General features: G+C 48.6%; 1 protein-coding gene across 1 annotated transcript; it reads right to left on the bottom strand.

Annotated features, from left to right (window-relative positions):
* Positions 1-1,233: 1,233 nt before the first annotated feature.
* Positions 1,234-3,567, bottom strand: LOC123060332 (pentatricopeptide repeat-containing protein At5g66520-like). Its single transcript, XM_044483007.1, has one exon. It carries the CDS (start codon positions 3,370-3,372, stop codon positions 1,594-1,596), a length of 1,779 nt encoding a protein of 592 aa, XP_044338942.1. The 5' UTR covers positions 3,373-3,567; the 3' UTR covers positions 1,234-1,593.
* Positions 3,568-15,610: the final 12,043 nt, after the last annotated feature.

The following is a 15,610-nucleotide window of genomic DNA, read 5'->3' as shown; positions in this document are numbered from 1 at the left end:
GCTGCTGCTCCACCCAATCCAGTGGCCCCGTCCTGCCCGGTTGTTTCCTTCACGATTTGGGCGTCAAGGGCTGCTTCTGCACCTTCAACCTACTGTTGTTGCTCACGGGTGCAACTGCTCGTGTGTTGCTCTTCCTACTGCACCTCCACGACTGCCTCTGGTCTGAATCGGCGCTGCCTCATCCTCTTTCGCCGTTTCCTCTGGCCGGCTCTCACGTTTGGATCTGCTAATTCGATCTACTGGATTGGTCATCTGCTGCTTCCGATCTGTGTAAAGAAAACTACTATGGTGTCTTCCGCACGCTCTCCGGTGATTTTTGACGGTGTTTTCGGTGTTCCCTACACTGATCCTGTTTCGCACATGTGCCTTTCCTCGGTGCTTGGTGCTCTTCCGTCTGTGCAGTCGTCCTGTATGGCGATTTCCGCAGATGGTGATGGTCGTTCTACACCGTTCTCTCCAGACGGTCTTGGTGGTTGCTCTCCCGTGACTCTTCCTACGACCTCTACACATGGTGATTGTCGCTCTACACCGACTCCTATCGCGACTTTCACCGGTAAATGTCGCTCTTCCCTGACACCTCTCGCGACTTTCACCGGCTGTGCTGGTACATATGACTCCATCAACTGCGCCTCGCACACGCGCCTTCCCTTGGCGCTTGGTGCTTGTCTACATGTGGACTCGTCTCCTCCACCTCCTCTGGCGGCTTCCACTGCATACGCCACTGCATACCCTGCGCCTTCAGGTCAACGCCACTGCATACCCCTGCGCTTGGCGCCTTCCCTTTGCCGATGCTACTGGTCATGCTACACCGCCTCCTCTAGCGGCTTCCACAGGTGGTGGTGGCCTCTCCTCTCCTAGTGCTACCGCATCGCCTACTTCAGCTCTCTACTTCACCGAGCAGGAGATTGTGGGAAAACTCATGTTAAATATTCGACGATTGCGTGTATATATTACAAAAAACTCATGTTAAATATACACATTTATATTTTCAGTATTTTCTACTGCAGTTTTAAGTACAAATTATAAGAATAGCTACACTGCACCCCCAAAGACAAATGTACTTTATGAAGGTGTTGTCATAGCTTTGAACCTAAAGAAAAATCATAAACCAAGAATGTATGGAAATTCTTTTGAAAGGAAATCTTGGGAAAATTAAAGTACGGAAAATCCAGAACAAATAAGAAGTGCATGTTTTGTTAGTGCATACTGTGCATCATATACAGTCATAAGGTAAACATGAATGGCAATTATTTTAGAAGAAAAACACTTGGGAGAATAAAGTCCGGAAGAGTCTAGAACAAAGGAGGTGTGTTTAGAGTTCTGAACTAAAAGCATCATAAAACCTAATGCAGATTCATATTATTATATCTGCCAGGTTAACCATGTAATATATATATTTGTCAGAGATGAACATGAATATATATTGATGACTTAATAACAGCATGACTGCATATATGTACGTTATAATTAGCAAGAAAAAATTGTTCTTCACCAACTTTATCCCCTCAACTCATGTATCACTGATGTATCATGAAAGAGATTTTTTTTTTGTCAACAGCCCATGCTCTATAATTAGACAGACATTGGTAGTTACTACCAATAGTCCTTGCACGAACAGGTGCCATCTTTAAACAAATGGAAACGTGTTCGGTCTCTAACAATAATTTCTCTCCCATATATTTTGGATATAAGTTTGGTGACATGATGGCAATCTTGGCAGACTCTGAGGTTCTTGACAATCCGAATGGGCATATAATCATCTGTACTTATCAAAGCAAATGCAATTGCCAGCTTCTCACTGTGGCGGCTGAGTGCACCTTCCATCTCTTCTTCTTCAATGTCAAGCAAAACTTCTTTCTTGTCAGGCATGTAACCTTCCTCCAGCCTTATCCTACTATCTATCTCATACCACTTTGTCAAAATATCTTTTATGCGAGGATGAGACAGATCCCCAACAATGAACTGGTGGATAACTCCTTTAATCTCCACATTGCTACATCCAGGTGTCTTCTCAACTCCCTTCTCACGCATCAGGTGCCTAATTTCCCTCGCGGACGCATGCCTACCAGAGGCAGAATATATGTTACCTAAAAGTACATAAGCACCACTTTTGTCTGGCTCCAGTTCAATCCAGTGCTTTATAACATACTCAGCCAACTCCACATTCTTGTGAAACCTACAGCCAGCCATTAGAGCTCCCCAGATTAAGGCATCCGGTTTCATGGGCATTTTCTCAACCATGTCTCTGGCCTCACTCAGCAAGCCATTCCGTGCCAGGAGGTCTACCATGCATCCATAATGCTCAATCTTTGGTTTAATACCATAGTTGCTCACCATGGAATTGAAAAGCTCCCGACCCTTGTCAACTAACCCAGTGTGTGTGCACGCACAGAGAGCACCAATGAAGGCAATGTCATCCGGCTTCACACCTGAGCTCTCCATTTGGGAGAAGAGTGTCAAGGAGTCTGAGCCGCGGCCGTGCATAGCCAGGCCCTTTATCATGGTAGTCCAGGCCAGCACATTCTTGTCCTTCATTCCCTCAAACACCTCCATTCCAAGCTGCACCTCACCACATTTGGCATACATATCAACCAACGCAGTGCCCAGGAACACGGTGATCCTGATATTGTTTGCTCTGAGGTAACCATGCACCCACTTCCCCTGCTCCAGAGCCCCCAGCTGCGCGCACGCGGCAAGCACCCCGACGAGAACCGTGTCGTCCGGGCGGACACCTTGGGCCTGCATCTGAGAGAACACCCCCAGCGCCTCCCTCCCGTCCCCAGCCTGCACGTACCCATTCACCATGGCGCTCCAGGACACGGCATTCCTCTCGGGCATTTCGTCGAACAGCGAGCGGGCGTCGGCGACTCGGCCAGCCCTCGCGTGCGCCGTGATGAGCGTGTTGAACGTGGAGGCGTCGACGGCGGCCGAGGCGCGCAGCAGCAGGTGCGCGTCGGGGAGGCGGCCGAGCAGGCCCGCGTGGACGCGGATGAGCGCGTTGTTCACGAGGAGGAACCCCGTGAGGCCGAGCCTGACGGCGTGGGCGTGGACGGCGAGCGCGAGGCGGCGCGCGCCCGGGACGGCCGGGGAGAGGGCGAGCGACTTGAGGAAGGAGGGGAGGGTGTGCGGGGTGGGGAGGAGGCCCGCGCGGATGAGGTGGGCGTAGAGCGGCAGCGCGGCGTGCGGCGTCCCGGAGCCCGCGAGCGCCCGGATGAGCGCGTCGTGGAGCTCCGCGCTGCGCCGGAGCAGGCCCGACGTGACCAGGGCCGCCTGGATCCGCGCGACCGGCCGCGCGTCCGCGCCGCCGCGGTGCCGCGACAGCAGCTCCGCGTACCGCCGGACGGCCACCATCTCATCACGTAGTGGTGGCATGTTTTCCTCTAAAATGGCTCACTCGCAGGCAGCGCCACGCAATAGGCAATACAAAATATGAGAGGGGGGAGAGAGATGGTTTGACCTGGTCTTCGCCGGTGAGCTCCTGCGGGCGGGACTTGAGGACGGGGCCGGGGCAGTCGCCGCTGCGCGGGTGGACGAACGCGACGTCGGCGCGAGGGCGAACCGGGGGCTTTCCTCCGACGGGAAGGTGCCGACGAGTGTATGTTCGAGGGGTGACCTTTTTTTTTACTATGGCCCAAACAAAAATACTCTATCTGACTACAAGTTCCAGAACCTCTTTGATTAGCAGGATATCAAAAATGGGTTTTTTTTGCGAATATTCAAAAATGGATTTCAAAATGCAGGATAGGAAAAACAAACAGAACTGTGATGTCATGACTATTTAAATCCTGCAGGATTTTAGTTTGCTTGATATCATCAAGAAAAAAACAAATGATATTTTAAAAAGTCAAAGAAGGGTAGTTATCCCCACCTAAGTTTCATTTATTATTTGTCTACAACATGACTTTGCAGCCTATTACAAAATAGGGTTCAAGCGCCACCAGAGGGCAGGAGGAGAAGATGGCCCCGATGCTGCCCAGGCCGACCGGGCTTTGCCCATCAACACGCGTCGGCGACGGTGGGGAGGAGGGAGGAGGAGGGAGGGGGGCTAGAGGCGGCGGATCCGGGGCTTCCCCCGGCCGCCCGCGGGGACGGTGCGAGGAGAGGGAGAGAGGGAAAAGTGTTGTCGCGGCTTTGGGAAACATCCCTCCTTTGCAACCGACCAGTGCCAATAACCCGTTTGAACACCCCATGTGTTTGCGTATAAGTACAAGATGTTATTTGTCGTAACTAATTAGAAGTCACATACGATGTATACATTGTGAATTATAATGACATTTTGATCAATATCTAAATGTCTAAGTTTGTTGTTCCACAACAACGCATGAACATTCGGCTAGTCTTTACACTGCTGGTTAAAACTGGTCCTTTATAGCATCAACTCAATCCTCACCTCACCCCATACCGGCAGACACGTAAGGTGTGTAGCTTAGTTAAAGAAACAAAATGTGATCATCACGCACGCAACACTCACCAAATCATTATCAGATCATGTCTAATGATTTTGTACCAACGTAACCTCCCCATTGTTCTGACGCCGACAATCTCCGAAACAATGTGGTCGCCATTAACGGAATCCGAAATCTTTGGTGCCGATCGAACGCCACACACACCAATCATAACCCGATCGTGTGCAATGATTTTGTACCAACGTAATCTCCATTGTTCCAAGACCGACAATCTCGGAGACAAACAGGCTCTCACGTAGGCCATTGCCGGCCGCCCAGCTACATGGCCGCACGTCTACACCATTTTATACTCTCCCTGACCCCTCACCTGGTCACCTTGCCGCGCCTATATATGAACCCGACGCCTCCCGCCATTTCCACACAGCCAAAGCCAGCTGCGATCATCTCCATCGATCTAGCACGCACGCACGGAGTGCCAGTCTTCCCTTCCAGCAATGGCGGCCTACCTCCCCCTCGCCGTCCTCGTGGCCCTCCTCGCCGCCACCGGCGCCAGCGCCCACGGCTACAGCCAGACCCCCTCGCCGACGCCTGCACCGGCTGCCAAGTGCGACAAGGTGATGCTCAAGGTGGAGGGCGTGGTGTACTGCCAGAGCTGCACGCACCGGAACTCGTGGTGCCTGGACGGCGCGACGCTGCTGCCGGGGGCGAAGGTGACGGTCACCTGCCGCGACGCCAAGAACCGCGTCATGGCCTCGCGGACGCCCGTCGCCGACGGCAACGGCTACTTCCTCGCCGAGTTCGACGTCGCCGAGAAGGCCGACTACTACAAGGGGGACCCCGCCAAGGCCTGCTTCGTGCGCCTGCTCGCGTCGCCGGACCGCAAGTGCGACGACCTCACCAACGTCAACTACGGCATCGAGGGCGCGCCGCTCCGCCACGAGGGCAAGCGGTGGTCCGGCCAGGGGTACGAGAACGTCGTGTACGCCGCCGGCCCGCTCTCCTTCAAGCCGGACACCTGCGCGCCCAGGGGCCACTACTGATTCGTCCGTTGATTTGAATTGCATGTACGCGCGCGCGCGTGCGTGCGCAAGCTAGACGCGCCTGCGCTGCTGCTTTGGATTTAAGAAAATTGTGGAGCTTGAAGGCTTTGTTCATGTGTTTTTTTTTCTTTTGCTTCTGTTCTATTTATTGATAGAATAATTTTTTGTTAATCTTTTAGGCAAGTCTTATTGAGACCTCTTCCTTGGACAAGTCAAGCATATCTTTTTTCACTTCAAACGCATTATACACACGAGTAGCGCATTCTTAAAAAGAGATAGTGCATTTTGATTCGTCTTGAGAACTAGTGGTTGCGGCCCGCAACGCTTGAGAGAAAGTTATGTGCGTGTTTCTTCATCTTAAAGAAAAAAAATCACTCACCTTCATCTCAAAATAAAAATAAAATTTTCTTGCATCACATGGACATCACATCCATCTTAAAAAGAAAAGAAAATGCCAAAAAAAAACTTATCAAAAAAAAGAAAAAAGGTATCGCTTCAAACATCTCAAAATAATCTATCAAAAAGTCAAAAAATTTCTTACCCCAGCCAACCAGCATGCGCCGCGTGGCATAGCTGGTTTGTCGAATACAATATATTTATACTTCGGGTAAAACTTATTTTGGATTTGCTAATTCTTCATCAATTAAGAATTAGTTGAATCTCAATAACTGCTATGACCGTCATATTAGAAGGAGATTCATGCATATTTGTCCTTTCTATTTTTCTATCTCTTTGTGCACATTTACATTTTTTGTTATTTTCCGCGCGGAACTAAAGTTGCACACATGCGTGGCCTTGCACAATTACAGTTCCCTCTGGTTTGCACTACGTGTATTCTTACATACATAAAAAAGGTTCCCTCTAAAAAGTTGTTTCCATACAAAAGGGCATAAAACGAAATTAGGTGTACATGCAAAGCAATGTTTGTGTAGTTAAATTGTACTCTATAAACTGAACTTGAGTATCTTTTTCATATGTTTCATACAAATTAACATGAGAGTTTAACACGATAAGTGGTTGCCATAGTAAGTAATTTATTAAAAACTTTATTGTCGTAATTGAAGTATCTTACTTCCTGGTTATATCACTTAGCCCTTGGTTTTATGGTCATATAATTTTACAAAACCTTACTCTAACCAACTGTTGCCCGCTAGTAATGGTAATCGCTTTATATGTCATCATTCCACATGGCAATGGCTCAACAGAAGTGGAGCTTGATTATAACTCTATAAGGTGAGGATCAACAAAGGCAAGGGCACATTTCGTAACGATGTGGTTGTTGGGGAACATAGTAATTTTAAAAAAAATTCCTACGCGCACGCAAGATCATGGTGATGCATAGCAACGAGAGGGGAGAGTGTGATCTACGTACCCTTGTAGATCGACAACGGAAGCGTTAACTTGGTTGATGTAGTCGTACGTCTTCACGGCCCGACCGATCAAGCACCGAAACTACGGCACCTCCGAGTTCTAGCACATGTTCAGCTCGATGACGATCCCCGGACTCCGATCCAGCAAAGTGTCGGGGAAGAGTTCCGTCAGCACGACGGCGTGGTGACGATCTTGATGTACTACTGTCGCAGGGCTTCACCTAAGCACCGCTACAATATTATCGAGGACTATGGTGGAAGGGGGCACCGCACACGGCTAAGAATATGATCACGTGGATCAACTTATGTCCTTAGGGGTGCCCCTTGCCTCCGTATATAAAGGTTCAAAGAGGGGGGGGCGACCGGCCAAGAGGAGGCGCGCCAGGAGGAGTCCTACTCCCTCCGGGAGTAGGACTCCCCCCTTTCCTAGTTGGAATAGGATTCGCGGAGGGGGGGGAAGAGGAGAGATAGGAGGAAGGGGTGTTGGGGAACGTTGCAGAAAACAAAAATTTTCCTACTCGTTTCACCAAGATCATCTAGGAGTTCATCTAGCAACGAGTCATTGGATGCATCTACATACCTTTGTAGATCGCGAGCGGAAGCGTTCAAAAGAACGGTGATGATGTAGTCGTACTCGACGTGATCCAAATCACCGATGACCAGCGCCGAACGGACGGCACCTCCGCGTTCAACACACGTACGGGACGGGAGACGTCTCCTCCTTCTTGATCCAGCAAGGGGGAAGGAGAGGTTGATGAAGATCCAGCAGCACGACGGCGTGGTGGTGGATGCAGGGCGTCACAGCAGCAGGGCTTCGCCGAGACTACGAGGGAGAGACGTAACGGGGGGAGGTGGAGGCGCCAGGGGCTGGTGTAAAATCCCTCCTCTCCCCCCCACTATATATAGGGGTGCCAAGGGGGGGGGGCGCCGGCCCTAGTAGATGGCATCTACTAGGGGGGCGGCGGCCAAGGGGAGGTTTCCCTCCCCCCCCCCCCAAGGCACCTAGGGGTGCCTTCCACCACATGGACTCTTCCATGGTGGAAACCCTAGGCGCATGGGCCTATAGGGGCTGGTGCCCTTGGCCCATCTAGGCCAAGGCGCACCCCTACAGCCCATGTGGCCCCCCGGGACAGGTGGCCCCACCCGGTGGACCCCCGGGACCCTTCCGGTGGTCCCGGTACAATACCAATAACCCCGAAACTTGTCCCGATGCCCGAAATAGCACTTCCTATATATAATTCTTTACCTCCGGACCATTCCGGAACTCCTCGTGACGTCCGGGATCTCATCCGGGACTCCGAACAACATTCGGGTTTCTGCATATACATATCTTCATAACCCTAGCGTTACCGAACCTTAAGTGTGTAGACCCTACGGGTTCGGGAGACAAGCAGACATGACCGAGACGACTCTCCGGTCAATAACCAACAGCGGGATCTGGATACCCATGTTGGCTCCCACATGCTCCACGATGATCTCATCGGATGAACCACGATGTCGAGGATTTAATCAATCCCGTACTCTATTCCCTTTGTCTATCGATATGTTACTTGCCCGAGATTCTATCGTCGGTATCCCAATACCTCGTTCAATCTCGTTACCGGCAAGTCACTTTACTCGTACCGTAATGCATGATCCCGTGACCAGACACTTGGTCACTCTGAGCTCATTATGATGATGCATTACCGAGTGGGCCCAGTGATACCTCTCCGTCATACGGAGTGACAAATCCCAGTCTTGATCCATGTCACCCAACAGACACTTTCGGAGATACCCGTAGTCTACCTTTATAGTCACCCAGTTACGTTGTGACGTTTGGCATACCCAAAGCACTCCTACGGTATCCGGGAGTTACACGATCTCATGGTCCAAGGAAAAGATACTTGACATTGGAAAACTCTAGCAAACGAACTATACGATCTTGTGCTATGTTTAGGATTGGGTCTTGTCCATCACATCATTCTCCCAATGATGTGATCTCGTTATCAATGACATCCAGTGTCCATAGTCAGAAAACCATGACTATCTGTTGATCAACGAGCTAGTCAACTAGAGGCTCACTAGGGACATGTCGGTGTCTGTTATTCACACATGTATTATGATTTCCGGATAACACAATTATAGCATGAATAAAGACAATTATCATGAACAAGGAAATATAATAATAATAATGCTTTTATTATTGCCTCTAGGGCATATTTCCAACAGTCTCCCACTTGCACTAGAGTCAATAATCTAGTTACATTGTGATGAATCGAACACCCATAGAATTCTGGTGTTGATCATGTTTTGCTCTAGGGAGAGGTTTAGTCAACGGATCTGCTACATTCAGGTCCGTATGTACTTTACAAATCTCTATGTCTCCATCTTGAACATTTTCACGAATGGAGTTGAAACGACGCTTGATGTGCCTTGTCTTCTTGTGAAACCTGGGCTCCTTGGCAAGTGCAATAGCTCCAGTGTTGTCACAGAAGAGCTTGATCGGCCCCGACGCATTGGGTATGACTCCTAGGTCGGTGATGAACTCCTTCACCCATATTGCTTCATGTGCTGCCTCCGAGGCTGCCATGTACTCCGCTTCACATGTAGATCCCGCCACGACGCTTTGCTTGCAACTGCACCAGCTTACTGCCCCACCATTCAAAATATACACGTATCCGGTTTGTGACTTAGAGTCATCCAGATCTGTGTCGAAGCTAGCGTCGACGTAACCCTTTACGACGAGCTCTTCTTCACCTCCATAAACGAGAAACATTTCCTTAGTCCTTTTCAGGTACTTCAGGATATTCTTGACCGCTGTCCAGTGTTCCTTGCCGGGATTACTTTGGTACCTTCCTACCAAACTGACGGCAAGGTTAACATCAGGTCTGGTACACAGCATGGCATACATAATAGAACCTATGGCTGAGGCATAGGGGATGACGCTCATCTCTTCTATATCTTCTGCCGTGGTCGGACATTGAGCTGAGCTCAATTTCACACCTTGTAACACAGGCAAGAACCCCTTCTTGGATTGATCCATATTGAACTTCTTCAATATCTTATCAAGGTATGTGCTTTGTGAAAGACCTATGAGGCGTCTTGATCTATCTCTATAGATTTTGATGCCTAATATATAAGCAGCTTCTCCAAGGTCCTTCATTGAAAAACTTTTATTCAAGTAGGCCTTGATGCTGTCCAAGAGTTCTATATCATTTCCCATCAAAAGTATGTCATCTACATATAATATGAGAAATGCTACAGAGCTCCCACTCACTTTCTTGTAAACGCAGGCTTCTCCATAAGTCTGTGTAAACCCAAACGCTTTGATCATCTCATCAAAGCGAATGTTCCAACTCCGAGATGCTTGCACCAGCCCATAAATCGAGCGTTGGAGCTTGCACACTTTGTCAGCATTCTTAGGATCGACAAAACCTTCCGGTTGTATCATATACAATTCTTCCTTAAGGAAACCATTAAGGAATGCCGTTTTGACGTCCATTTGCCATATTTCGTAATCATAGAATGCGGCAATTGCTAACATGATTCGGACGGACTTCAGCTTCGCTACCGGTGAGAAAGTCTCATCGTAGTCAACCCCTTGAACTTGTCGATAACCCTTAGCGACAAGCCGAGCTTTATAGATGGTCACATTACCATCCGCGTCTGTCTTCTTCTTAAAGATCCATTTATTTTCTATGGCTCGCCGCTCAACGGGCAAGTCAGTCAAAGTCCATACTTTGTTTTCATACATGGATCCTATCTAGGATTTCATGGCTTCTAGCCATTTGTCGGAATCCGGGCCCGCCATCGCTTCTTCATAGTTCGAAGGTTCACCGTTGTCTAACAGCATGATTTCCAAGACAGGGTTGCCGTACCACTCTGGTGCGGAACGTGTCCTTGTGGACCTTCGAATTTCAGTAGGGGCTTGATCAGAAGTATCTTGATCATTGTCATTAACTTCCTCTCTAGTCGGTGCAGGCACCTCAGGAACATTTTCTTGAGTTGCGCCTTTTTCCGGTTCAAGAGGTAATACTTCATCAAGCTCTACTTTCCTCCCACTTACTTCTTTCGAGAGAAACTCTTTCTCCAGAAAGGACCCATTCTTGGCAACAAAGATCTTGCCTTCGGATCTGAGGTAGAAGGTGTACCCAATAGTTTCTTTTGGGTATCCTATGAAGACGCATTTTTCCGATTTGGGTTCGAGCTTTTCAGGTTGAAGTTTCTTGACATAAGCATCGCATCCCCAAACTTTTAGAAACGACAGCTTAGGTTTCTTCCCAAACCACAATTCATACGGTGTCGTCTCAACGGATTTCGACGGAGCCCTATTTAAAGTGAATGCGGCAGTCTCTAAAGCACAGCCCCAAAAAGAAAGCGATAAATCGGTAAGAGACATCATAGATCGCACCATATCTAACAGAGTGCGATTACGACGTTCGGACACACCATTACGCTGAGGTGTTCCAGGCGGCGTGAGTTGTGAAACTATTCCACATTTTCTTAAGTGTGCCCCAAACTCGTGACTCAAGTATTCTCCTCCACGATCTGATCGTAGAAACTTGATTTTCCTGTTACGTTGATTTTCAACCTCACTCTGAAATTCCTTGAACTTTTCAAAGGTTTCAGACTTGTGTTTCATTAAGTAGATATACCCATACCTACTTAAATCATCAGTGAGGGTGAGAACATAACGATAGCCACCGCGAGCCTCAACACTCATTGGACCGCACACATCAGTATGTATGATTTCCAATAAGTCGGTTGCTCGCTCCATTGTTCCTGAGAACGGAGTCTTGGTCATTTTACCCATAAGGCATGGTTCGCGTGTGTCAAATGATTCATAATCAAGAGACTCTAAAAGTCCATCAGCATGGAGCTTCTTCATGCGTTTGACACCTATGTGACCAAGGCGGTAGTGCCACATGTATGTGGGACTATCATTATCAACCTTACTTCTTTTGGCACTCACATTATGAACATGTGTAGCATCACGTTCGAGATTCATAAATAATAAACCATTCACCATAGGAGCATGACCATAAAACATATCTCTCATAAAAATGGAACAACCATTATTCTCAGATTTAAAAGAGTAGCCATCTCGAATTAAACGAGATCCTGATACAATGTTCATGCTCAAAGTTGGCACTAAATAACAATTATTAAGGTTTAAAACTAATCCCGAAGGGAGATGCAGAGGTAGCGTGCCGACGGCGATCACATTGACCTTGGAACCATTCCCGACGCGCATCGTCACCTCGTCCTTTGCCAGTCTCCGCTTATTCCGCAGCCCCTGCTTTGAGTTACAAATGTGAGCAACTGCACCAGTATCAAATACCCAGGAGCTACTACGGGCACTAGTAAGGTACACATCAATTACATGTATATCACATATACCTTTTGTTTTGCCGGCCTTCTTATCCGCTAAGTACTTAGGGCAGTTCCGCTTCCAGTGACCGCTTCCCTTGCAATAAAAGCACTCAGTCTCGGGCTTGGGTCCATTCTTTGGCTTCTTCCCGGCAGCTTGCTTGCCGGGCGCGGCAACCTCCTTGCCGTCCTTCTTGAAGTTCTTTTTACCCTTGCCTTTCTTGAACTTAGTGGTTTTATTGACCATCAACACTTGATGTTCCTTTCTGACTTCTACCTCTGCTGATTTCAGCATAGCAAATACTTCAGGAATGGTCTTTTCCATCCCCTGCATATTGAAGTTCATCACAAAGCTCTTGTAGCTTGGTGGAAGCGACTGGAGGATTCTGTCAATGACCGCATCATCCGGGAGATTAACTCCCAGTTGAGTCAAGCGGTTATGCAACCCAGACATAGTGAGTATGTGCTCACTGACAGAACTGTTTTCCTCCATCTTACAGCTGAAGAATTTGTCGGAGACTTCATATCTCTCGACCCGGGCATGAGCTTGGAAAACCATTTTCAGCTCTTCGAACATCTCATATGCTCCATGTCTCTCAAAACGCTTTTGGAGCCCCGGCTCTAGGCTGTAAAGCATGCCGCACTGAACGAGGGACTAGTCATCGAAACGTGCCTGCCAAGCGTTCATAACATCTTGTTCTACAGGGAGAACGGGTGCGTCACCAAGCGGTGCTTGTAGGACATAATCTTTCTTGGCAGCTATGAGGATGATCCTCAGGTTCCGGACCCAGTCCGTATAGTTGCTGCCATCGTCTTTCAGCTTGGTTTTCTCTAGGAACGCGTTGAAGTTGAGGACTACGTTGGCCATTTAATCTACAAGACATATTGTAAAATATTTAGACTAAGTTCATGATAATTAAGTTCAACTAATCAAATTATTAATGAACTCCCACTTAGATTAGACATCCCTCTAGTCATCTAAGTATTACATGATCCGAGTTAAACTAGACCGTGTCCGATCATCACGTGAGACGGACTAGTCAACATCGGTGAACATCTTCATGTTGATCGTATCTTCTATACGACTCATGCTCGACCTTTCGGTCTTCCGTGTTCCGAGGCCATGTCTGTACATGCTAGGCTCGTCAAGTCAACCTAAGTGTTTGCATGTGTAAATCTGTCTTACACCCGTTGTATGTGAACGTCTGAATAAGACACCCGATCATCACGTGGTGTTTTTGAAACAGCGAACTGTCGCAACAGTGCACAGTTAGGGGGAACACTTCTTGAAATTAGTATGAGGGATCACCTTATTTACTACCGTCGTTCTAAGTAAACAAGATGCAAAACATGATAAACATCACATGCAATCAAATAATAAACATGACATGATATGGCCAATATCACATAGCTCCTTTGATCTCCATCTTGGGGCTCCATGATCATCTTGTCACCGGCTTGACACCATGATCTCCATCATCATGATCTCCATCATCGTGTCTCCATGAAGTTGCTCGCCAACTATTACTTCTACTACTATGGCTAACGCGTTTAGCAATAAAGTAAAGTAATTTACATGGCGTTTCTTGATGACACGCAGGTCATATAAAAGAATAAAGACAACTCCTATGGCTCCTGCCGGTTGTCATACTCATCGACATGCAAGTCGTGATTCCTATTACAATAGCATGAACATCACATATAGATCATTCATCATTCATCACAACTTTGGCCATATCATATCACAAACCACTTGCTGCAAAAACAAGTTAGACGTCCTCTAATTGTTGTTGCAAGTTTTACGTGGCTGAATTAGGGTTCTAGCAAGAACGTTTTCTTACCTACGTTAAAGCCACAACGTGATTTGTCAACTTCTATTTACCCTTCATAAGGACCATGTTCATCGATTCCGCTCCAACTAAAGTAGGAGAGACAGACACCCGCCAGCCACCTTATGCAACTAGTGCATGTTAGTCGGTGAAACCGGTCTCACGTAAGCGTACGTGTAAGGTTGGTCCGGGCCGCTTCATCCCACAATACCGCTGAAGCAAGAAAGGACTAGTAACGGCAAGAAAGTTGACAAATCTACGCCCACAACAAATTATGTTCTACTCGCGCAAGAAGAACTACGCATAGACCTAGCTCATGATGCCACTGTTGGGGAACGTTGCAGAAAACAAAAAATTTCCTACTCGTTTCACCAAGATCATCTAGGAGTTCATCTAGCAACGAGTCATTGGATGCATCTACATACCTTTGTAGATCGCGAGCGGAAGCGTTCAAAAGAACGGTGATGATGTAGTCGTACTCGACGTGATCCAAATCACCGATGACCAGCGCCGAACGGACGGCACCTCCGCGTTCAACACACGTACGGGACGGGAGACGTCTCCTCCTTCTTGATCCAGCAAGGGGGAAGGAGAGGTTGATGAAGATCCAGCAGCACGACGGCGTGGTGGTGGATGCAGGGCGTCACAGCAGCAGGGCTTCGCCGAGACTACGAGGGAGAGACGTAACGGGGGGAGGTGGAGGCGCCAGGGGCTGGTGTAAAATCCCTCCTCTCCCCCCCACTATATAGAGGGGTGCCAAGGGGGGGGCGCCGGCCCTAGTAGATGGCATCTACTAGGGGGGGCGGCGGCCAAGGGGAGGTTTCCCTCCCCCCCAAGGCACCTAGGGGTGCCTTCCACCACATGGACTCTTCCATGGTGGAAACCCTAGGCGCATGGGCCTATAGGGGCTGGTGCCCTTGGCCCATCTAGGCCAAGGCGCACCCCCTACAGCCCATGTGGCCCCCCGGGACAGGTGGCCCCACCCGGTGGACCCCCGGGACCCTTCCGGTGGTCCCGGTACAATACCGATAACCCCGCAACTTGTCCCGATGCCCGAAATAGCACTTCCTATATATAATTCTTTACCTCCGGACCATTCCGGAACTCCTCGTGACGTCCGGGATCTCATCCGGGACTCCGAACAACATTCGGGTTTCTGCATATACATATCTTCATAACCCTAGCGTTACCGAACCTTAAGTGTGTAGACCCTACGGGTTCGGGAGACAAGCAGACATGACCGAGACGACTCTCCGGTCAATAACCAACAGCGGGATCTGGATACCCATGTTGGCTCCCACATGCTCCATGATGATCTCATCGGATGAACCACGATGTCGAGGATTTAATCAATCCCGTACTCTATTCCCTTTGTCTATCGATATGTTACTTGCCCGAGATTCGATCGTCGGTATCCCAATACCTCGTTCAATCTCGTTATCGGCAAGTCACTTTACTCGTACCGTAATGCATGATCCCGTGACCAGACACTTGGTCACTCTGAGCTCATTATGATGATGCATTACCGAGTGGGCCCAGTGATACCTCTCCGTCATACGGAGTGACAAATCCCAGTCTTGATCCATGTCACCCAACAGACACTTTCGGAGATACCC

This window comes from Triticum aestivum, chromosome 3A, assembly GCF_018294505.1.
Source record: "Triticum aestivum cultivar Chinese Spring chromosome 3A, IWGSC CS RefSeq v2.1, whole genome shotgun sequence".
Classification (NCBI taxonomy): domain Eukaryota; kingdom Viridiplantae; phylum Streptophyta; class Magnoliopsida; order Poales; family Poaceae; genus Triticum; species Triticum aestivum.
This window is presented reverse-complemented; position numbering and strand designations above follow the sequence as displayed.